This window comes from Parasteatoda tepidariorum, chromosome 11, assembly GCF_982258835.1.
Source record: "Parasteatoda tepidariorum strain Cologne lab strain chromosome 11, Ptep-v5.0, whole genome shotgun sequence".
Lineage (NCBI taxonomy): Eukaryota > Metazoa > Arthropoda > Arachnida > Araneae > Theridiidae > Parasteatoda > Parasteatoda tepidariorum.
In genome coordinates, this window is record NC_141765.1 from 6,837,529 (window position 1) to 6,864,562 (window position 27,034).

Consider the following 27,034-nt stretch of genomic DNA (forward strand, 5'->3'; position numbering starts at 1 on the left):
AAGAAGTGGATCTAAATTGTGGAAGATGTTACCACTAAGTGTGTTGAACTGTTTGCACTAGAAAAAGCAACAGCAAAAGAATGCGCTACCACCCTGGTAGAAGAAGTATTTTTGAGGTATGGTATTCCACGCAGAATTATCAGCGACAACGGACCTCAGTTTGTGTCCGCTATTATGCAGCAACTTTGTTATCAGCTGGACATTCATCAATCATTGTATATCATACACAGGCGAACCCAGTAGAGAGAAAAAACCGAGATTTGAAACCTCGACTTGCAATCTTAGTTAACAACCGTCATGACATATGGTCAAAAAAACTTCCGTCGATTCGCTTTGCACTCAACATCTCAAAGTGCAGTTCCAGTGGAAGAACTGCTGCTTTTCTCAATTTTGGCCGAAAATTGCGCACAATCGATGACATTACAAATGACTTTCGCGGAATTATTGAAAATGACAACTTTGTAGCAGAGATGACTCCTTATCTGAAGAAATTAGAAAAATTCACGTCTGAAGCCAAGGAGATCATGCAAGAACAATAAGTCATATGCGGATCAGAAAAGAAAACCTGCTCCTGCATACTCACCTGGAGATTTAGTCCTAGTTACGAAACCCAGCCTAAGCAAGAAGAATTCTGGTGTTACGTCAAAATTCCTGCCCCGTCGTGACGGACCTTATGTCATCGTTGAACAAAAATCTCCAGTACCATATTCTGTGGCAAACACAGATTACCAGTAGGTGTATTTACCAGTACACATATTTCAAAATATTAATTAATTATTTAAAAAAGAGAAATCACGTTTATATATTTCTATATCGGTTCACATACGGAGATTCCTTTTTCTGACTGAAAGAGAGTAATTTTGAAAAAAATGAGACTTTTATATCTGCCTGTTAAGGTGAATACATAAACAAATATTGCTATTCCATCCTTTCTATAATTATATGAGTATAAAACTTTGTTTGTTACACTCATTACAGTGTTTGTGCTTACATAAAAAAAAATATTAAACTGATACAAGGAAAGTGAAATCTATAATTTATAGATTATTTTTTTCCTCATTGTTAGTATTCTTTAATATTTTGAGTACATAATAGCAAATAAAAATTTAAATTTTGTAAGAAATATTTATTAAATTCAATATTTTGACGCTTTAAAAAAAGAAATCTTTTTAAATGTGACCACGGAATAGCAGTGTGTGACTTTTACTTTTAAGGATGTTAATAAAACAATGTGTTCTAACATTTGTTGGATGTTTTTAAAACAATGTGTTTTATTAATACACAATAAATGGATGTTAAGGAAACGATATATAAATCCCGGAATAATAAAATACATTGTTAATAAAACGAAGTGTTTTATCAACATGCGTTTTATGAACACATACGTGTTTGTACTTTAATACACGGAGAAAAAATTCAAGCAAAATTAAGGCATATATAGGCATATATATATATATATGCTTTAAGCTGTAAGACATATAGCTGTAATGCATTATATATATATATATATATACACTGAGTGACCAAATTATTATGACCAAACCTTCAGTACGCTATTGGGCTACCTTTTGCACGTATTACTGCCTTAATTCGTCAGGGCATGGATTCTATGAGATGTTGGTAGGTGGTAGAAGGCATGCCAGACCATGCTCGCTGAACTGCAGTTGCCAATTCCTGCAAATTTGATGGTACTGGATCCATCTCTCTGAGCGCCCGTTCAATTTCATCCCACAATTTCTTAATTGGATTGAGATTTGGGGATTGCGCTGGCCAACGAAGCAAGTTAAATTATCCGTCATGCTCTTCGAACCATCTGAGGACAATGCCAGCCTTATGACAAGTAGTGTTGTCCTGCTGGAAGTATCCATCCCCGCCAGAGTACACCATTGACATAAACGGATGTACTTGATCTGCGATGATACTTAAATACCCTTGGGCATTAAGGCGTTGTGGTACAGGAATTAAAGAACCCATTCAATACCAAGAGAACATTCCCCAAACCATAACGTTGCTACCACCAGCTTGAAGTGTCGTGGCAATGCAGTTAGGGTCCATGCTTCCGTGCTGTTTTCTCCATATTCTCATCCGGCCATCTGCACGATGCATTTGAAATCGTGTTTCATCGGACCATATGACCCTCTTCCAGTCATCTACTGTCCAATGTTTGTGCTCCTTTGCAAATTGGAGACGTCTGCGCTTATTTAAAGCAGACAGTAGAGGCTTATGAACAGGTCGTCTGCTTCCATACCCTATATGGTGCAATGTGCGTCGAACAGTCCGTTCAGAGTCGTTTACAGTTGCTCCTTGATTAAGATCACTTGCAATTTGTCGCACTGTTGCTCTCCTGTTGCGCTGTCCAACCCTGGTCAGCCTTCTCTCTGATCGAGCATTCAGTACCCTGTGACGACCACAGGTCTGACGTTGAGACCCGGTTTTTTGCTTGATTGTCCATTCTTCGTACACATTAACAACTGCTGCTCTAGAACACTTCACAACTGCAGCCGTTTTGCTGATACTCGTTCCTACACATCTCGCACCCACAATCATTCCACATTGAAATTCAGTCAAATCAATTTTCTTTCCTATATCTGAGCATGCAACACAGTATAACTGATGACTCACTTGTCCAGCATTCCAGTGTTATAGTTATCTTGCCCTCTAGCGGCAGCGCTGTGACGCAATAACTCATTTGCATAAAACTCTGAGGCGGTCATAATAATTTGGCCACTCAGTGTATATATATATATATATATATATATATATATATATATATATATATATATATATATATATATATATATATATATATATATATATATATATATGTATATATATATGTGTGTGTGTGTGTGTGTAGAAATTATGGCTTTTCAAAGTTATGGCTCTTATTACCACACATTTAGTAAAAAATACAAAACTGAAAAGAAAACTTAATCGAATAAATGATTTTTACACCATGTTTTACGGCATCAAGACAAAATTACTAACTTTTACCTTAATTACCAAATTTTATCCCATGTTATAAAATCATGTTTCATTGGTAAGTTTACCAAATCATTAAGTACTTCGGTAAAAATCACCGAGTTTTTTGGTCTTTCCATAGAGTCAGAAACGGGGTAGATTTTACCATATTCTGGTAGATTTTAAAATATTTATTATTTAACAAATACAATTCATTTTAAGAGTAAAAAAAAATATAATGCATGGGATCATTTTCCCCACTGCTGTTATTCTTCAATAACTTGAGTATGTATTTACAAACAAAGATATACATTATATAAGTATATTTATTAAATTTAGTATTTTTAATGTTTAAAAGAAGAAATCTTTTGAAATGTGATCTCGGAATGCATGACTTCTACTTTTAACAGATGTTAATAAAACAATGAGTACATAAAATAGAAACTATGAACTAAAAGATTAAATGATTATTTTTCTCAAAAGCACTTCACGTCAAAGTAAAGTAAGATTAATGGGACGATTCTAGATTTTTTATCATAGCTTTACAGTGCATTGTTTTTTTCTATACACAGCAATTCTAAAATCTTTGTAACGCTATCTTGCGCTTCTCATCTCAGCTCGCTTTTATTTATTTCTTTGTCTTATTTTTCCACCTTCTGATTTATTTTCATCTGATATAATTTTACAAATACCCGTCGTGGGACGAAGTGATTGGCTGATTTTTTTTTCTTATCAATTTTCTCATTTATAACTGCAAACGAATTTCTTCACAATTTTGTTGAGAGAAAAAGTTTCCCTTTTCTTGTAATTTAATAACAGCTTTGCTAAATGTTTCTCATTTTAATATTTTGTATATATATATATATATATATATATATACTTAATGTGTTAGTTAAAGTAAAACAATATCCTGACAGAATGAGCAAGACTAAAAGAATAACGTTTAAAATAAATCATACAGTGAACACGCGTGCTCAGTGAACCAAATAACTTTTTATTCTATTCATCTTATTTTTAATCTTAATGGTTCAGATGATTGATCGATTTATTCAGAATAAGATACTATATTTTAAATTACATGATTTTTTGGCATATTTAGTTTCTTGTTCATTAAAAGAGTCGCTATCTGGGAATTATAGTCCCGCCAATACTTTAGTCCAGAGAGAGGTTGAAAGCCGCTTAATGATAATTTTACTTCTTGCGAATTTTAGAAAATCTGGAAGAATTTAAAGCATTTAAAACGAATCAAAAATATATGCGCACAATTTTAAAGTTCATATATCCAAACATAATTCCAAATAAAAAATAGTATTTAATAATTATTTAGTATTAAATGTCAAAGATATTTTGAATTGTAAAGTATACAAATTTTTACATAGTTTTAAACTGTGTAATTTTAAACGACAGAAGGCAAATTTTGAACGAAGGAGGTGTAATAATTTTTGAGTTAAAATTTCTAAAAGTCGTAATTTTAAATTTCCATTGAATAGATGGGATTAAAGCTTAAAATTTGGTGCCCAACCCAGATAAAAAGATAACACTTTTAAGTTGAATATTAATAAAAGCTCATTTTAGTAATTTGTTGTTAAATTTTTTTTAGAAAACGGAAAAACTAGGTTTTCTTGAAACCTAGAAAAAATGTTAGCTGGACAAGATAGCACTACTACATTTTTTCATTTAGTATAAAATTCCAACAAATTTTCACAAAATTTCTGGGTCATGACCAAGTGGTACAGTTAAACTGTCGCTTAAATATTGAAACAAAACTTTAAATGGCCCTCTGAGTTCATCTTTTTTAATCACTTGGAAAAATTTTATATTTATTTAGTTTAAAATTAATTTTAGAAAGCCAAAATATCTTAAATAAAAGGAACACTTTAATCTCTAATAGTAGCAGAAATGTAAGATTTTTTCTAACAAAAATATAAATACAAATCCGAGATCTTAATCAAATAGCATTTAACACGATTTGAATTTGAATTGATTTGCGGCTACTAATTTTCAATCCAAAGGCTTTTAACGACTCGCTTTTTTTTTCTCTAAGTTTTTTCTCTATAATAATAGTTCGCAATAATAGTGCAAATAGGTTGCAGGTTGTAATATGTCGCAATAATAGAGCAAGCTTTTATTTATTTTAAAATTTGTTATCTTAACTAAAATAAGTTCAATAACAAGTCTTTTTTGTTTAATGAAATGCCAAACTGGATATTGGGTCTGCTTAATGAAAACTGTAAAATTATCTGTTTCATTCTAGATAGCATTGCAAAGAATGAAGACTCTTCTCTTATAAAAACGCTATTTTTATTCAAAGAAAGAAGCTCTTTATTGTGTCTGATTTCATAACTTAAATATTGTCTGCTAATTAATTATTTTATTTAAGGTTAAGCCCTTAAATAATTAAAATTTAGTAACATTTCGTAAAACTCTGATCATCAGATCAATCAGATTTTGTGCACCCTGCATTTATATTTATAATTATTTAGTTTCAATTTAATACTTTTTATTTATCTTTTATAGCTTTCAATGAAACGTAGATTAATTCAATAAAAATCTTATCAACGATATACGTCCAACTCAATGAGGCCAAATTACACATGTATTTTAGTTTTATTATATCGATTTATTTTAATCTATTCAATACACATTTTTTTAAAAATCTTTCTATCATTTATTTCAAATGCCTATAAATAAATATAAAAGCATGAATAAATTCTCATTAAAAAGGAATATTTTTTTATGTTTAAAACCATACAAGCTATATGCAACCAGTTGTTGAGCTTTTTTCATGTGTTTGCTCTATCGAACGTAAACTGTTTTTGGACCACTGAAGTAAAAATGGATTTCTCATCACTGTAATACATTCCAACGCGCCAAAACAAACAAATGTTTGTATGGGTTGATGAAAATTACTCAACGCAGTTTTCTTTGAATTTAAACTTTTAAAAAAAAAATTTTTCTTTGAATTGTTGCTCCTCGGAAGTACAAAAGCAATCAAAGAATTCTTTTTTAGTAATCCTTCGCTCCGCTGACTCCATTTGTGTTGAATACGGCTGGAAATAATCGATGTAATCTCTCTAAATTCAAAGGTTTATTCGTCTCTGCGGAAGACATTTTTATTTCTTCTCCATTCCTATTTCAGTCGCCACTATCAAGTTATTGAAATAAATGTCTGCTTCCAATTTTCAAATAACAGAAAATATTTTTTTCTGATAAAATATACACTTGAAAAGAATATAAACTTACTAAATCTTAAAAAAAGAGCCAATATATATATATATATATATATATATATATATATATATATATATATCTTACCGGCAAAGTATGAAACGCCACGCCGGCATTGTATAGAATGCCTAACGTTTTAAGGCAAAGTATGAAATGTGAGATGTATTACATACTTTGCCTAGGCATTGTATAGAATACCTAGGCATTCTATACAATGCCGGATGCTATTTAGGCAAAGTATGAAATAGACGTCCTGATGAGGTTATTATGTAAATGATGTGCATGTTACTGTGAATCAGCGAAATCGGTGATTTTTGACAATCACATAGTCACTTTAGTGAATGTCCGAAATATTTATTGCATCCGATTTCATATTAATTTATTCGTGGATATAATTACATTTATTCGATATTTTAATACTTACTGACGATAGATTAGAAGAAACATCAGTGTTTGGAGTATCGGGCAAATGTATACCGGACAATGGCACTTGATCTTAAATAAACATCAGTGTAGGGTATACCGGGCAAATGTATACCGGGCAGTAGCACTTGACCTTAAAAACATCAGCGTAGGGTAAACCGGGCAAATGTATACCGGGCAATGGCACTGAACCTTAAAAAAAACATCAGTGTAGGGTATACCGGGCAAATGTATACCGGGCAATGGCACTATACCTTAAAAAAACATCAGTGTAAGGTATACCGGGCAATGGCACTTAACTAGACCTTGTATGACTAGGCCTTAGGTAAATGTCCGAAATATATACTAGGTCTAGTTAAGTGTCACTGCTCGGTTTACCTTACACTGATGTTTTTCAAGGTCAAGTGCCATTGCCCGGTATACCCAACACTGATGTTTTTTTAAGGTAAAGTGTCACTGCCCGGTATACATTTGCCCGGTTTACCCTTCACTGAGGGTTTTTTTAAGTTCAAGTACCATTGCCCGGTATATATTTGCCCGATACTCCAAACACTGATGTTTCTTCTAATCTATCGTCAATAAGTATTAAATTATCGAATAAATGTAATCTATCGTCACTAAGTATTAAAATAACGACTAAATGTAATTATATCCACGAATAAATTAATATGAAATCGGATGACGTTTTGAATTTGTCATTTTTGAATAATTTTTTGACGAATCGGAGATGTATTTTATACTTTGCCGGTAATATATATATATATATATATATATATATATATATATATATATATATATATATATATATATATATATATATATATATATATATATATATATATATATATATATATAATAAATAAGTAAATACAAGAAAACACGAAGAAAGTTAAGAAAAACAGTAAGTTTCATTTATTGCGCTTAAGCTGCAAGTAAACAGAACTCATTAGATAAGTTCAAAATGAAGAATAAAACAAAGAAAAATTATAGACATATGAAAAAAAGAGGGGGGGATAATAAGTAAAAAATAACAAACAACAGTTTATATAATATATATATTAAAAAAAAAAGGATGAAATTTTATTTAAAAAACCGGAAAAATAAAACTGGGAAATGAAAGATATAATCTTTTCTTCAGCTCACACGATTATATCCGCAAAACAGAGTGCTTTCTGATATTGTATCAATAAAGCCAAAGCAAAATATATTAATATAATAGTGTGAGGAGCACTCATAAAAAATTTTTTTTTTTATAAAAATAACAACAAATAAAATACATCACAAAAAGTAAAAATAACATGTAAAAACAGAAAATAAAACAAAATAAAAAACATTTAAAAGGGACTATAAAGCGAGTACCAAAATCAGATCAACTTACAAGGACATAAAATTTTTCAAGAATGATTTAAAAATGTTTTCGCAGAAAGATTGCCAGATTACAAAATATGAAAACAAAAGATGAAAACAAAAGCGCAAATTGAGTGTAACAAGAGGGTTTTAAAGTGCCGTTCTTACTGCACTGCTGAAGTGATTTGTTATTCTGAGCTTTGATTTGTTAGTTACCAAGGCTGGGCCCGAAATGGATGTGCGCAAGTTAATATTATACTGGATAATTTTAAAAATTGATCATAAATAGTTTTAAAAGATAGATGTTTATTTAAAAAAAATATAAAATAGAAACATAAATTGCCAGTTTTGCAAATAATTTTAGCCGCGGATTTGCACAATATGGATTTGCACATAGAAAAATTATTTTAAATTATCAAAGAAAAAAAAAATTATTGATAATTTTAACACGGATTTTCCCGAAATGGATTTGCACATGGAAAAATTAACAAAGAAAAAATTTTTAGTAGATAATTTAAGCCCCGGATTTGCCAGAAATGGATTTGCACATGGAAAAATTGTATAAATTAATAAAGAAATTTTTAGCAAACAATTTTACCCACGGATTTCGCCGAAATGGATTTGCACATGGAAAAACTGTATAGATTAACAAAGGAAATAATTTAGTAAAGGAATTTTTAGTAAATAATTCTAACCACGGATTTGCCCGAAATGGATTTGCACATGGAGAAATTATACAAATTAACAAAGAAATTATTTAGTAAATAATTTTGGCAATGGATTTGCCTGAAATGGATTTGCACATGGGAAAATTATAAAAATTAACAACCAAAAAAAATTTTTATTAAATATATCCACAAAAATATACGATTAATTCAATGATTTTATATAAAATTTTATTATTTTAGTTGGGTATTCATTGTTTTTTATCAAATTTTGAAATAGTTTATCGATTTGTTTTTTGGATAAATAAATATTACTACATATTCTTTTAATTCTGTTCATTTCATTAAAAGTGGTATTTAAATAGATGCTCCTAGAAACATTAGAATTCCAAGTAACTAGTTTATTATAATTAAAATTAAAATCATTTCTTCTATCGTATAAATCAACAAAGCAGATATTTTCAACTTTCATAATACCCAAATCCAAAAAATTTAAATTAATATTATATAAAATTAATAATATAATATTAAATTAAATTAATATTATATATATATATATATATATGTACAGAAAGCGGTTCAATGTTGCTTGTTGTTGTTGGTTGCTTGTTCTCGCAAAAACAGTTTTTTTCAAGTTCCCACTTTATGGGAAATGCGCAATTTTTGATGTGGATAAAGTCATATAGAATGACTTTTAAAACAGTTTAAAAATAAGATTATCATTCATTTCCTATTTCTTTAATATTGCAAAATCATGTCGACAGGTCATTCTACCACTTGATCACACTATGAATAAAAATAAGTAAAAATTGCTCTCAGGAATGAAAATGATTTGTATTTATAATTTTAGAATCTCGAAATAAAGAATTCCGAATATCAAAATTCAATTCAATTTTGGATTTTTTAAAGTTTTGTCTGTAGTGTATATAAAAATATATATATATGTAATACAAAAATAATAAATACTTTTGTATTAATAAAAGAATTAAAACTCTTTCGGTTTCATAAAATGTCTTTGTTAAAGAGTAAGCTTAGAGCTATTCTATTTTGGGAATGCAAGGCTGAAAACATACCATTGAATTATAATTAGATTTATACCTTTGAAGGAAACTTACGCATCCCAGAAACTAAGCTTAGCGGAGACCGGCTGTGACTTCGGAAAAACCTCATCCCTTCCTGAAAGCGTTGCATTTTATCGTCAATGAATCTCACACCCCGAATGGTTTACGATGATCTACTTAGATGATCGACATTCTGACCCTCCTGCTCAGAACTCACAGAAAAATAAAGCTTTCTATGACATAAAAAAAAGAAAACATCATCAGATTCCTGTTCGACATTTAAAAGTTTTCCAATTGAAACCACATCCCTTCCTTTCGAAAAGCGTTGATTTTGCCTATCCCAGTGCTACTCTGGATTTTATCGTCAACAAATTGTTCACCTCATTCAAGGAAATATGATTCCTCTTAAAGAAGAAATTATTAATCAACTTTCATCTGTTGTTGCAGTTTTCGGAATGTCTTCTTGGACTGGTTCGAACTTTTTCTAGTATCCTTTTACTAATTTTTTACAGTTCTCATAAAATAATTTCTTTAATTTTTAGTGATTAACAAAAAATAAGAAAATAATTCATGTAAATAACAAAAATCATAGATTATGATTTAAATTTTTTTCTCAGGCTTGATGTTTCAATTTAAACAATTATTTTTTATACATTCGTATTTACTGTTGAAATTTTTTTCTCCAGTGAACTGATTGTTTTGATTGGCATAAGAAATGCTTCGAGAAATTATTTTTATATATATCGTTTTATGTGTTACAGTTTCCATGAATAATTGATTAGTTGAATGTATATTTTTGTTTTACTATAGAGTTTAGGGTGAAGATAAAAATGCCATTAAAATGTTTTTTTTCTTTTCTCTTCAACGAAATTGATAAAGGTCGACGTTGGAGAGTAGGTTGTTCATATTTTATTGAAGTTAGATTTGAGCCTTGCTCAAAACTTTTTATTATGAATAATTCAATAGTATATTATTAATGATTAGATTGCATTTCTAGTGTTTATATTATGTTGTTGTTTTTTCAAATTATGATATAATATTGTTTTTTATAGTGCATTTAAAATGTTTTTGAAGAGAAAAAATGTGGTTCAAACGTCAATTAAACTAGTGACGACAAACAAAATTAAGTTTTTTTTTAAATTTTTGTTTCCTAATGATTTTTCTAGATTAAACCGTAACAAAATTCTAAATGTTTCAGAATTTTCTTTTAAACCTAACGATGAAGAATTTTCAAACAAACTTAAAGAAATTTGTAATTCTTTTACTTTTTCGGACTTGGTCAAAACTAAATATTCCTATTTAAAAAATGTAAAAACTTATGTTACCCAAACAAACAGACAGTTAACAATTAAAAAAAATTGTGAGTCTCCCTTATTACGATAGGCGAAATTTTTAACTCAGCTAAATTTTTGTACTTGATACTGATTTAACATATGCTTTAGTAGGGTTGTAGACTTGCAGGGAGTTTTGTTTGTTTATTGATTGTGTCAGGCCAGTTGTTACTCAATTTGGTAAGAGACTGATCATCTCTGCTCATTCTAAACGTGACAACTTATCTTTGCACATTAAACAGCAGAATTCTCGAAATTTTAAGGTTAAAAATGATGAAAAAGATGTTTCAGTAAAAGTAAACATAGAAAAAAGAAAAGTTAAAGATGTTTCAGTAAAAGTAAGCATCGAAAAAATGAAAGTTAAGGATGTTTCAGTAAAAGTAAGCATCGAAAAAAAAAAAGAAAGAATGTCCAAAAAGTTCAAATGATTCGAAGATAGATCTAGGTAATGAATTAAGTCCATTTAAAAAGGATAATGTAGATTTAAACCTTACACGCTTTATGCAACCAGTTGTTGAGCGTTTTCAATGTGTTTGCTTTATCAAACGTAAACAACTTTTATTTTACCACTGAAGTAACAGTAGATTTCGCATTGCTGTAATACGTTCAAATGCACCAAAACAAACAAATGTTTTTATGGGTTGATAAAAAGTTAAGTAAGGCAGTTTTCCTTGAATTTGATTTTTTTAAAGTTTTTTTTCTTTGAATTGTTGCTTCTCGGGAGTACAAAAGTAATCAAAGAATTCTCTTTTAGTAATTCTTCGCTATGCTGACGCCATTTGTGTTGGATACGGCTGGAAGTAATCGATGTAATCTCTTTAAATTCAAGGGTTTATTCGTCTCTGCGGAAAACATTTTTATTTCTTTTCCATTCCCATTTCAGTCGCCACTATCAAGTTATTGAAATAGATGTCTGATTCAAATTTTGGAATAACAGAAAATATTCATTTCTGATTAAATATATACTTGAAACTCAATAAATCTAAAAAGAAATGTAAATAATAAATAGAAACCCTGAGTAAGGCTATGAAATTTTTCAAAATCTCTCTCGAGGTTTTAAGAGGAACCTATATCATTTTATAATAATGCGTTTCACTTTTTTTAATTTAGTGAAATAGATTTTTCCGAGTAAAATGGAAATAAATATTATTTGAAGGTAAATGAGTTGAAGAAAGGAATTTATCTTGATCAAATTAACAAGTGTTTGTTTTTACAAAACCTTTAGTGGTTTAATTATTTATTTTTTATTTGTTTTAAACCTTGAAACTAGATAAACAACTTCAACTAGAAAACAACTAATAACTTTAAAATAGATATTAGGAAATTTGAGTTTTTTTCTATTGTAAAATTTCTTGCGCTAATTAAATTTCTTGCACAATTTTTATCCAATATGCTGTAATTAAAATAGCATTAAATATTACTTTAAAGTGATATTTGTTTTCTTTAAAATGTGCTGTCTGAAGTGCTTAAATTTTATGTTTTCATTAATGTACTTTCTCCAATTAAAATGTCAAATGATTTTGAAAATAAAAGAATACTAAAATCTAATTAGGGTGAAAAAAAAATGGTGAATTTGTAGGATCAACTGATCAAAAATTTCTATCCTACTGCACTGTTAGAATTTTCATTAAAAAGGATGGTAAAATAACTGCGGCAGTTTGTCCAACCAATTAACCATAAAGATTACTGTAAAGAGCATGTTTTCGCAAAACTGATATTTAACTAAACTGGAGATAGGCTTTTCATTAAGTAATAGGCATCAAAATTAGGTTGTGGTTTTCAAATAAAAAACAGGATTCATTAGGTTACCTGATTGCTCTACCTATCGTAAGAGATTAGAAATACTAGATTTTTTTGTTTTGGGCAGCTTTACGAGACTACCATCTATGCGTGACTGAGAGTATCGTATTCTAATAGTTTACAAGAAGGGGAGGGCAATAATTATCGACAACAAGAAAACAATTATTTATTTAAACAAAACAACGAGTTCCATATTATTAGGGTGGAACCCTTCAGATTATAAAGTTATACATTAGAAGACAATAAATTCAAGCCAATGCTTACTGCTTGGTAGTTCAATGTAGACTGATTATCAGCCCCCTGGTGGGGAGATTTTGAATTAATTAAATTTACATCTACATTTCTGAACACTCCCCACCTGATAATTTTAAAGTAAAAATTATCACAAAACAATATGCAATAGCAAAACAAAAATTCTACATTATATCAAACATTATTTAAACGCATTACATATTAAAACTGAAATATATCAATTAATAATTTAAAATATATCTAAAAATATATCTAAAATACATCAACTAATCAATTATAAGACAGTAAAATATTGAATAAACAGTAATCAATTATAAGACAGTAAAATATAAAAATAAACAGTAATCAATTATAAGACAGTAAAATATAGTTTGAAGCATCAAATTTAAAGGAATAGTAAATTATTAAAATATCATTAGAATGTTAATTATCTTTTTAAAAGGTTCTTTAATGCTTCTCATCAACCGTTCATAAAATCCTCCCCACCGTGGGGCAAGCTCAACAATAAATTTCAATGCAATGCCTTCAGAGGAAATGAAATTTTGATATTCTTCTCCTCTAATAATAGAAAAGAAGTACCTTATATCTCTTGAAGCAGCTTTAAAAGTTGCTGCGTTATCAGAATAAATAGTTTTACAGTTATTTCTTCTTGACATGAAACGGCGTAAAGCTAAGATAAATTTATTCGTAGACAAATCGGAAATCAGTTCTAAATGTACAGCCTGTGTGACTGCACAAGTAAACACAGTAATATAAGATTTCAAAACTTTATCTTTATGTTTTACGTAAATAGGCCCAGTAAAATCAATTCCAACCACTGAGAAAGGTGGAGACTCTGAAATTCTATCTCTAGGCAGCTCTCCAGTACGCTGATTGGCTGGTTTCGCAAAGTGTTTTCTGCAAATCACGCATCTTCCAATTATTCTTTTCACATGTTGTCTGGCTTGTGGAATCCAATAACTTTTTCTAATCTGCGAAAGAGTGACATTAACTCCACTATGAAGCAACTTTTTATGTTTTTCAGTGATCAAAAGCTCGGAAAATTTCGAATTCTTGGGTAGCAGTATAGGATTAACTGCTTCAGGATCTACTTCAGATTGAAACAGTCTACTGCAAATTCTTAACATCTGTTTTTCATCTAGGTATGGACGAAAACAAAATATGCTGGAGTTAATTTTTATATCTTCCTTCTTCATCAAAGTTTTAATTCCTTCTTGATAATAGTTATTTTGCGCCTCCTTTATTAAAATAACTTCGGCTTCTTTCAATTCTTCAGTAGTTAATGGACCTTTCAGTTTGTCATAATTTCGGCAGTTGTGGATAAACCGCCTTGACAAAGCCATAATTCTTTTCACCTTTAATAAAGAACTGTAATTTTCTAAAATCAGAAAAGTCTCTTTAGAATCTGTGAGGCAACTGTGTTGAGAAATAACGCTGTTTCTAAGTTCTAAATCAACTGAATGCTGCTGATGATTAATTTCAGTATTTTCTTGAGGCCACTTACTTTCATCCTCTATGAGCCAAGATGGCCCGAATTTCCATAAGTTATCATCAACAAGGCTTTTTAGTGATTCTCCCCGAGTTAATTTATCAGCAGGATTTGAACTTCCTGGACAGTGTTGCCAAAGTTTAGGATCTGTCAGAGCTTGAATTTCAGACACTCTGTTTTGCACAAAGGGTTTCAAAGAGTTGTTATTCTTTATCCAAAAATATGTAATTTGTGAATCTGTCCACAAATAAATTGTTGGCAAATGTCACTAAACAATTTGTGAAAATATTCATAAATTCTAGCAACAATAACAGCTGACATAAGCTCTAAGCGGGGCAATGTTAAAGTCTTGATTGGTGCTACCTTACTTTTGGACATAATGAATGAGGTCTTAACTTCGTTCGAAATATTTGCATATCTGAAATACGCTACAGCATCATAGGCTTTTGTGCTAGCATCAATAAAAATATGAACGGCAATTTCTTTCTTATTATCACAGTTATCAAAATATTTCCGTTCCATAAAAAAGTTCTTTAAATAAGGAACTTCAGAAATCCAATTGTTAAAGTCTGTTTCAATATCTAAAGGCAGAGGGTCATCTTAATCGAGTCCAGCCTTCCAAATGTTTGTTCCAAATCTTAATAACAAAGGGAGAAATTAAACCGCTAGGATCATAAATTTGAGCAGCTAATTTCAAAACAGTACGCTTGGTGCACTGAATTGACTTAGATGATGACTGCTCTAAATTTTTATATTCAATCAACGGTGCATCACTTTCTGTATCCCATCGAAGACCTAACACCTTTGCATGTGCAATTGATTCATTAATGGCAGTACCATTTTGACTCCATAATTTCTTCAGTTCGTTTGAATTAGAATTAAATTTCCGTAAATTCATATTGCAAAATATTGACAGCATCAGATGACAGTCGATATGCATCATTAACTGTATCAGCTCCCCAGTACGGATCGTCCACGTATAACGAAGAATTTAACATTCTAACGCAATCGGGTTTATCATTAGCATATTTTTTAATGTGATACTTTATTATTGCCTTCAAAATGAAAGGGGAAGTGGTAACTCCGAACGGTAACCTTTTCATATTCATAATTTTAAAACCTTCGCAATTATCATAATCAACCCAAAGAAATTTTAAATATTTGCGCTCATTTTCAACTATCTCTATCATTAAAAGCGCCTTCTCAATATCACCAGAAAATGCAATTTCATGCTTTCGAAAATTTAGTATGGCATCCAAAATATTCGGGTTTAAATTTGGACCTGACAATAACATATCATTTAAGTGATTTTAAACCAATATCCTTCGAACTAGCATCGAAAACGATACGAACACAAGATGTTTCTTTATCGGGTCTTAAAACAGCTGTATGCGGCATGAAATAACCAGAATTAACGGATTTATCTTTACATTCCTCAACGATTCCATCTCTTATCTAATCCTCCATAATATTTGCATACATGTCAAAAATATTTTTATTTTTACTTAATTTTATTATTAAATTATCAAACCGTCTTTTGGCAATAGAGAAATTACTATCAAGATCATCGGGATTTGAATTCCAAAGTAATCCGGTTTTGTAACGATTGTTTTCATATTTTAAATTGCTTTCAAATTTATCAATTGTTTCTTTTTCTTTTAGAGATAAAATCTCCCACTCCTTGGTGATACCAAAGGAATCGAGTAACCAGAATTTTCTTAAATCAAACATATCACCTGATTCAATTACACTTTTCATAACCGCTAAATTTTGTGACAATGTATGCTCCCGTTTATATCTACTTCCACTAATCACCCATCCTAGAACAGTTTTTATTGCACACAGGCGATTATTTATAGATATCTTTTCATAGAAAAGAAATTCCCAGAATAAATCTGAACCATTTAAAAGTTCTATACTCAGCAAATTATCATTATCTTCCAAATAAGAATCAGCCATATCAATTTTATTTTTATTCATAAATTCAATTACTTTGGGGTCGGGAGGTTCAACTTTAACTTCAGTAATGCATGGTATGACAAGAGTTCTAATTTTAGTTCTAAATTTCGTGTTCTTTTTGAAAATTTCGAATTCAACAACAGGATAAGCCTTTTCTGTTGCTCTTTGCATTCCAAATGAATAAACTGACAAAACTTCGTAAGCAACCGGTTTTAAATTTAAATTATTTGCAACTCGTTCAGACAAAAACGAACGCTAGCTGCCATTATCTAAAAGAATTCTTGTCAATTGAGACGAAGAATCTGATTTAACTTCAGCAGTACAAGTCTGCAAATAAACCCTTTTAGAACATTCAATATTTTTATTATTACATTGGGAAACAGAACTAATGACTTCTTCATTGGAAATACTCAATGGTGGAGTTTCATTAGAAACTGCAGCCAAATCAGAAGATTCATTTAACTCTAGCTCAGCATTTTGAGTTTTACTAACTTTAGCATTATTTATTCCCTTATTACCTCCTAAACAAATAGACCCATGATGACCTAATCCCTTACATTTATAACAAGGTAATTTATTTACACGACAATTCTTGCTTACATGAAACAATTTAAAGCACTTGAAACAACGATTAGAATTTTTCAATAATTTTACCTTGTTTTGGGAAGACATATTACATTTGAAAGCGTCATGGGGTTCATAGAAAAAAAATGCATATTGACTGTGTTATCTGTGCATTAAGCGCAGTAGCTGAGGGTGTGCCTTTATTAAAATTTCTGTTTATATACCTATTTTGCTCGTTACCCAAATTATAGCTACCTCGATTGTTACAGATAGTATTTTTATCATTTAAAAACGCAACCGATTCACGACATTCTATCTCATTCTTTAAAAACAGCAATAATTCATTAACATCGGTTTCATCTTTAGATTTTCGTTTTCGTTGAAAATCTAAAACAAAATTTTCAGGCAATAATTGTAAAATTATTGGTATCAAAAGTATACCATAAGATTCAGACTGAACTTTCATTGATTCTAAATATCTAACTGCGATGTCTAAGTCATCGTACAATTTGCGTAATGCTGTAATATTAGAGATATGTTTAACACTCGGAAAACTAAATATTTTATTAACAAATGAATTCAAAATTAAATCTCTACGACCGTATTTCTCATGTAATAATTTAATACAATTATCATAATTATCATTCGTTAAATCAAAACCTGATACGACATTACCTGCCTGGCCAGTAAGATAAGATTTCAAATAAATGAATTTTTCAATTTTAGAAAGTGATTCATTTTTATGGATAGTATTTTCAAAAGAATCCCAAAAAGAATTAAAATATTTCGGATCTCCCGAAAAAGGAACAATTTGAATTTTCGGCAATTTATTACTGGAATTGTTAGTAACTACTCTTTTCTGCTTAATTATAACAGAATCATTTTTTACAGTTTCAACTTTTTGTACATTAACCGAAACCTTTATTCCTTTACATTTTATCATTTGCTTTAATTTAGCTACATACGTCAAATATTTATCCTGATATTCTTCACTAGAAGCTAAATCTTCATCCAACAAATTAATATCAATTATATTTTCAATTTCCTTATTCAAAGCTAATAAATTTTGATTCCTTTCAATTAACACAGTAAGATTCTCATCTAATACATTTGTTTCAACATTTTGCTCAGTTAATAATTTATCAATTTTATATATTAACTTAGTAAAACAACTTCGTTCACTAGACCTTTTTCTCTTAATTCTCTCTAAATAATCTGTTTCAGCCATAATGAACGTCTAACACAAAGTCACACCCTTAACAATATAAAAAAAACAAAAAATTTACAATAATCAAAACCTCAAAACGAAAACGAATTCTTCAACAAAGAAAGATATAAAAAGGCTTACTTTGCACATACAAAGAATTAGACTAGCTGTCTCCTTGAAGCGATCATGTATCTGTCATTTTCGATTTTGCCCTTGAAATTAAAAATAACACTTTATTTTCTCTTGCTTTAAATTCCTCTAGTTCGTAAAATACTTCGTGGCCAATTGCACCATTTACAAGAAGGGGAGGGCAATCATTATCGAAAACAATTATTTATTTAAACAAAACAACCATATTATTAGGGTGGAACCCTTCAGATTATAAAGTTATACATTAGAAGACAATTAATTGAAGCCAATGCTTACTGCTTGGTGGTTCAATGTAGACTGATTATCAGCCCTCTGGTGGGGAGATTTGGTATTAATTAAATTTACATCTACATTTCTGAACAAATAGTCCATATTATTAGACCCACAACAAGATTCTATGCCAAATTATAATTATCAGGTGATAGCTGTATTGTTTTTACTCGGTCTGCATTCCTGTATCAATTGGTTAACATTGTAATGCAATACGTTAAATACAGATTATATAAAAAATATCCTCAATAAAAACCTATTACATGTATGTTTAAATATAAAAGTATTGCAAATAAACTCGTGCAAATCATGTCATTATTAAAAAACTACAGTGCGTCTAATAATTTGATCTAATTATTATAATATAATTCTTCATACAATAAATATTCTATATTTATATAATATATCATCTAATTTATCATATCGTCAAATTCATATTATGTATCGTCTGATTTGTCCAATTGATACACTAACGTAAACAAGTGCAAACCGGTTTCAGTTGCGCAAAAACAATAAATCTGTATAGTATGACCTGATAATTAAGATTTTACATAGAGTGCGTCTAATAATTTGGTCAGGGACTGTAAATTGGGGTTACATTGGGTGCAGATTACTGGAATTTCTTCATGTGCTAATGTAAATGCTGAGACCCCCGCTCTGTCGGTCATGAAATTGACAGATTAGCCCTCTAGGTTGTGCCCAGCAGCAAGGAACTAAGTGATTTCATTAAGTGGGACTAATTGGTGCAATAAAATTCTGGTTGTTTTTGGTCTGGTTGGTTGTTCTAATATTAGGTGAAAGCAGTTAGTGCTATTTCTTACAGTTAACAATTAGAATACTATCTAATTTATGGTTAATTGACTGTTTCGCCTGAAGATGCTGAAATACCAAATAAGCTTTTAGTTTTTTTCTTCGAGATATTTCTAAATGTGAAGCAGATACAAGTCTGAACATTATTGAGTTGATATTGAACAAGAACTGAACGATATTTTCCAAATTTTTTTCTTTACGACCCATTTTAGTCGAACTTGTCTTATTTTACTTGACCTAGGATTCTTGATTTTTATAATTCAAATGAACAAAATCGAAATCTTTATAAGTACCACATTTATAATCCACATTTTAATATTTTAAGCGTGTATTAAAACTGAAAAGCCAAGTATATTTTTCCAGAAATTTAAGTTTATTTTGTTTATTTTAATATAAATTTTACTTCAAATATATTGTAAAAAACTTCAGATTAAATTGACGTTATGTGTTGTTTTATTCAAATTTACTTTACAGAATCTGTAAGAATCTCGCTTCGCTGCGGTATACAGCGTTCATCACGAACTGAGCAAGAATTCTCTGTAATATCTATAAATAATTTTACTAAAATATATAGTTCGGAGGAGAAATATTTCTATACTCAGAATGAAATATATAAAACTTGTTACAGCAGGAATTTGTGTACATCATAAATTTTTAGCATAGCAGCATTATTGTATTCTAGAAAATTATTTTGTAAACAAATTCTTTATGTTTGGCAAGTTACACTTCAAATATTTTTCCCGTTAGTCTACGTAATTATAACGATGTTCAGAGACGTTATGACGTACGATTTACTCTTTCATCTCATGAAATGTTCTAAACTCAAATTTTTTCAGAATAATTAATAGTCTAATAGCTAGATTTACTGCGTTAATGAAATGCTTATTTCTACTCATAACCTTGCCTAATTTTATAAATAATAGTTTCTGATGATTATTTTTTTGTCTTTGTATAGATCGAGCAATAACGGATAAATTAGTTTAATTTTTAATTTATAAATAAAGAAGTTTGAATGTTTTGACTATTTAGACGAAATATTAAAGTCAATCTGCCTAAGAGAATTTCAAAATATGTGTTACTCGATTAAGTGCACTAATTAGTTTTTTTTTTCTTCACAAAAATCACATATAAAAAAGAAATTCTTTTATATGTATGTTCGTTGAATATAGAAAATTTTTTTATTTATTAATTAACTTTATTTTAGTCATAATTTGTCTTTCTGGCATATTGTATCCAAAATATGAAGTTCAGAGAATATTTTATAATTTTAAAGATTTATTTAGTATATCAAAAAAAAAATTATAGTGTGATCTTTCTAATTTGTGGCTTGATGCCAGAACAACTGCTGTTACTTTCGACGATACTTTATGTGATCGGAAAAAGTTAAAGGGATTCTTTTTATAAAAACATCCAACATTAAAATTAAAAAAGAAATAAATGACAGAACTTTTTCTGAGATTCCTTCACACACACTAAGTGATTGGTTTTTCAAGAATTACAAACGACTTAGTTCTCAACATTTTGGACGTTTGACATTGGTTGCTCTTATATCAATTCACAATATAAATGTTAGTTTATTTATGTATCCAAAGCGTCAGGCATTACTTGCATTCTATTCAAAATTTCTTGGAAAAATGGTTAAATGACATTTTATTTAATTATTATCTTACCATATTCAAACAAAACTGTCTAATAATCATTCAAATTCAAAATTGTATACTGTGAGAAAAACCGTTTATTTACTGATTTCACCTAATACGGTTTAGCAACCAGAATTTCATCGCATTTTATCACTTTCTTGTAAATGGGTACATATTATAGCCGAAAGGGTAACTCTGTCAATCTCATAACCGACTGAACCGGGGTTCGAGTACCTGCGTTGACACCACAATATTTCCTTCAACACATGAAAAGTTGCCTGCTTTCCCCAATTTGTTACCATCAACTATTAGAACATTGTACTCTCATCCACATGTAGATGACAGCACCATAAAGCTGCTTAGCACAAAAAAGACTAGTATTTTGCATCTTTTACGATATGTAAAACAGCCAGTTAAACTAATTAAATTACATTACGCAGTTCATTTAAAATAAGCACATCTCAACCACACAACCTAATTCCAACGCCCATTACGTAAATCTATAAACTTATAACATCTTTAAAAATCTATAAACTTATGTATTCATGATTTTATAACCATGGTAGTTGTAAGCGGTTTTAAAACCATGAAAGTTAAAAAACATGTTATTCATAGTAAACTTTAAGGTGAATTGAATGTATAGACTGTTGCTGATTAATTTACTTTAATTTATAATGGAAATCTTAACAGTGTATGGCTAAATCTTTAAATTCTAAAAATGTTTTTATTAAGAATAGGTGGGTGGACAGATTTATTAACAAGTGTTATTGTTTAATGAAAAAAATAAATAATTGAAAATCTTCAATAACATCTTAATAAATAAGAATAGAAAAACTACAAACCACGCCTTCTTATATCTTAACAATGGGAAAAAAAGAGTCATTTTTATGTCTCTAAAAATTGGTCGTCTGTCGCCTGTGACTAACATAAGTAATTGTAACAGAATATTTTTATGCTGTATGTATTTAAATAACTTTCGCTTATTTTTGTCGACACATTAATGCCTCATCATATGACTCTAAAGAAGATTTTTCTTGCATTATTTTTATTTTTTCACAGTGAAATTCAAGAAATTAAACTCTTATATTATGCTTTTTGCATTTGGAAATTTGGCATGACCACAAGAAAAAGGGACGCAAAGTATTTATTACCGCTTTAATATTTGAAATAAAATATGCTTCCATGAAAATTGGAAATAAATATAGTTTAAAAAGGTGGTCCACAATATGCCATAATACCCAGCTTCCTTATGAAATGCATTTCAAGACACAATTTTTTTTTATTTTACTTTATAACCGTCGTTGAACTGCAGACAAAATTTTTGGGTTTACGACTACTTATGTACGACTACTCGTAATTTTGAATCCAATCCAGAAGACAAGGGATTTCTTGGATTAAGTATTGTTAGAAATTTGCCTTCGTGGAGGACTAACCCGCATTTGCGTTACATGGAGAGGAAGACCACGAGAACCTCCCACGGTTACCCTGAAGGCACGGGGACTCTAACCCACTATACATCTACCACTGAGGATATTTCACGGCAGTACTGTGGTCGGTGCAAGCCGGATGCGGAATTCGTATCGACCAGCCATCTCCGGGATCGAACCCCGGTTCACCTCATTAGAAGGCGCTGCTCTATCCCCTGAGACATCGCGGCTCTTCAAGACACAATTAAAATAAATAGTCTTGAACTTAAAATAAAAGCCAAATGAAATTTCTCAAATAAGCATGTCAGTAAAAACAGTACTTTTTTTAGAGGCACTCACAGCCCTGCTAACATGTTGGAGCTTTTCCGTAGTAAGTGGTTCAACCAAAAATGTGCCCCGAGGCCCCATAAAGGGAAGACAAAATAGGAATAAAAACACAATGTCTCAAAAATTCAACCATTAAAATTAAAAAGGAAATCAAGAGAAACACAATTATACTTAAAAACACATTATCCAAAAGTTTTCTGAGAGCAGCACGTCAACATATAAGATCAACAAATAGAAAGTTGCAGTTAAAATAACCTAAAAAAGTAAATGGCCAGAAAACATCAAAGCGAAATTAAACAGTCAGTTTTTGGTACAAAAGGCATGTTGTTAGCATGGTAGAGTGTCCCCTAAAGAAGTTTTTGCTGATATGCTTATTTTTAAAATTTAGTTTGCTTTTTATTAAAGTTCTCCCTTTCTTATTTAAATTGTGTACTAAGGACAATTTTGGTTTTATGCTGCACTTTTCCATTTTCATTTATTGTATAGAAATTTTGGTCTTCATTTTTGTTTAATTCCATTTTTTTATACTTTTAATGAGTTTTTCCAGTCTTAATAATTAATCAATACGAATTCATTACACAATTTAATTTATTAAGGCTTTTAAATAACAAGATTTGTGTTAAACTACTCGCTTATATAAAGAAGTAATAGAATGAAATTCAAGTAAAAATTGCGTGGAAAATTTATAGAAATATTTTATTTACACTATTTTCAATTAACATGTCTTTCTTAATTCCATTGCAATTTTTAATTTTTAAATGTAATTTAGTGACAAAATAAGTTTTGCTTTCAGGATTTCACTTTGGATTTTTATTTTCGTCAATCTTGGAAAGATGATAGACTCGACTTTATGCCTAGACCTGGTTTAGATAATTTAACAGTTGGTGCAGAAGTAGCAGATCTGATTTGGGTGCCAGATACTTTTTTTACAAATGAAAAAACTGCATATTTCCATCAAGCCACAACACCTAATACATTTTTGAGAATCAATTATAAGGGAGAAGTTTTTCGAAGCATGAGGTAAGCTTTTCAATTCAGCTAATAAATTTATTTGGATAATCTAAGTTTGACATACATTCTATAATCATAAAGCTCATTTTTATTTTTGAAAGAAAAAGGAAATTTTATTCACAAGGATTCACAAGGATATATTTTAATTAACCACATAGATATTTTTGTTTTAAAATGTCTTGACCTCTTAATGCATTTGCCCGTGTCTGACACAGGCGAAAGTTTCCGACAAATATAAATTTCGTATCTCATGTTATTTTATTTCTAATGCCCTTCTGTTCCGTTCCGTTCTGCACTGTTAGAAATTCCTAGCCTCATGGCACCAAAAATCGGTATTCACTTGCTGGCTACATAATTACAGAGCTCAATTTTACCATATTTTGATATTTTCACTAGCTCCAAATATCAGTTGAAGGTTGCACCAAAAGTAGGTGTTTAGAAAAAACACGATTTTTCTTTTATAAAATCAGAGTCATTTCACCATTATTAGTTATTTTTTAAAAAGCTCGAATGCAAGCTAAGGTTACCGTAACAAAACTATTTACCTGAAGTAGGCTATTTTATGACAGATCTCTAACCGTTTTATACAGCCAGCCAAATTTAAAAATTCAGCATAAAAGAAATGAACTCTGATTAATTAAAACATTTACCTGAGTTGACACAACACGCATTAGTCGTCCCGAGACTGAGTTTTAAAGAAAACATGGCGTCGTAAACAAATATCGTTCAATTTACAGTCAAAGTTTTATGTATTTTACCAAATTGTGGGTGCATTCAGTTGCATCATGGAAGTATTTCTCAATCATACTTCACAATTTATGGTGTAATTAAAATAAAATGATCTTCTATTTTACTAAGCTTAGGGATTATGAGAAACTTTGCACCAAATACTGGCTAAGGTCTTACCGAGCCTTTTTACAGTGTAGTAAAAATGGATAGACTAAATTATAATTAAATTTATTTACCATAGATGACACCAATATGCAGAATTTTTCTTGTGTAAACCACATGGTGCATTTTGATCATTAGCTATTTGATACATTAATTTAATTTATTGATTATTACCTGATATTTCGATTTAATTCGATTTTAATATTTCGAAATTCAAAATAAACCTGTAACCAAATTGTTTACATGTTTCTTGTACAGTAATTTTTTTAATAACTTTTGCACTAATTTCTGCATCCTAGTCACCCCCCTCAAGTGAAATTGCAAAAAAAAAAAAAAATTACACTATACCAGTTTATTCATTTTCTGTCAAAAAGAACTCGATCATTTTTTCCCAGTTTTTGCGAAAGAAACTCGTGCCTTAAAGGGTTAAAGTAATATATTTTGAAAATGGCATTTGAAAGCCTGTTTTGAAAATTATTTTGTATGATATAATGAATAATACTTTTAAATTTTTTGAATGGATTCTGTTATGGTATTAAACTCCTTTACTACCCTAAAAATACGATTCAGCGTTGAACCTTTGTATTGCTCTATTGAACCATAATATCTTCGATATTTGCTCTCACCTTAATAAGGTTCTAAATGGAACTGTGTGTCTATACATTTTAAATCATTACATTATATATTTTTTTTTCATGCCACAAATTTTTTGCATTAATTAACATAATTGTATAATTTAATTGGCAACGTATTTAGGTTGTAGCAAATTCGAGTCATATTATGGTTGGACGTGATCCTATATTTCTAGCAATATAGTTATGATAATATAAGTGATTAGCCTTTATATTTCTTTATAAGCAGTTTTGGATACCTGTGTCAATTTAAAACTAAAATAGTTATTTCGTACTAAATCCAAGAGTGGCAAAACCTGCTATGTTGCCTGATCGCCTGAGCTCTATGTTTATTTTCCTAAATGTAACTTGGTATAAATACGAAACTAAACACATTTTGCAGATTATGAACTATGCCAAAAATGTATGATATACCCCATTGATATACTAATATACTGCACTACATATATCAAATGAATTAAATACATTATACATATAAATACATTTAAGAAAAAAGAAAATGTTTTACTAACATAAAATGTCTGCACTCTTTTTGCAAGTTATGTTCATCACAAACTTTTAGTTTTCAAGTTTTATTTTATTTCTCATCGGCAAAAAACAGCAAAGACAATTTGAATTAGGTCACAAGGGAAACGTCAATGTGATATTGTTCATCTAAGTTTTTTCATAGATCAGTGTAAAAAGGGTTTCTCAAAACTGAGAAGAAAAAAAATCCGGAACAAATGAAAATCCGCGTATTCAAAATTGAAGCTGCATTCAACAAAATGCATGCGGAGGGAGAATTAAGCGATGTTCGTTGGCAGGAACCAACCTTTGTTCATAGTTGGTTTCTCTAACCACCATTGTTGAACACCCTAGTCAAGGGAGAGTTACGAATAGTGGCCGCCTCATCATCAAATACATTCTGTTCAATTTAAAATTTTAAGAAATAAATAAATAAGAAAAAAGCGAAATTGAAACTGCCGATCTGAAATTGGACATTACTGAACTATATTAAATACTGAATTCGAAATTAGTATGTCATAATGTGTTTTTGCGGCGGTCATTACATAAAGTTTTCTAACTCTTCCTGGGCTGGGGTGAACAGTCCGCAAAAAAAAAAAGATATCACCCTGAATAACTTTCGTTCTAATGATCGGATTTTCACGAACTAAGTGCCAATCTTAATGGTTCCGGGGGGTGACCTCAAATATGTTAATTAATTAGTGCTAACTATTAATTAAGTTACGAAATCAGACACAAAAACGTACTTTCTCTGAATAAACATAAATTTTTTTTTGCATATTTGGATTCCTTATCTTCAAAATATAGGGAGTAACCGCGCAATCTGAGAAATTTGGTCCCCATAGTTTGTTCAGGAGAGCGATTCAAAGTTTGGACCCTTTAATGTTAATTTCGTTTTTTGCGTTTTCAGTCATATTTTAAAAACTAATGAAGCAATTCAAAAAAAAATTGCACCCACTCATAAAACTCATTTACCCAAAGATAATTTCATGAAAAAAATAATTTTTAATAATTATTTATTATTTTTTATCATTTAATTAAAGTGAGGATGAAAACATTTTGAATTATAAGGTAGGGATTTTTCT

At 29.9% G+C, this 27,034-nt stretch overlaps 1 protein-coding gene across 1 annotated transcript in view; it reads left to right on the plus strand.

Annotated features, from left to right (window-relative positions):
* Window positions 1–27,034, plus strand: part of LOC107450611 (gamma-aminobutyric acid receptor subunit beta) — a 410,218-nt gene that overhangs the window by 106,473 nt on the left and 276,711 nt on the right. Inside the window, exon 4 of the mRNA XM_071187317.2 lies at window positions 23,705–23,931. Within this exon, the coding sequence (XP_071043418.2) occupies window positions 23,705–23,931 (227 nt within the window). The remainder of the gene's footprint in view (window positions 1–23,704; window positions 23,932–27,034) is intronic.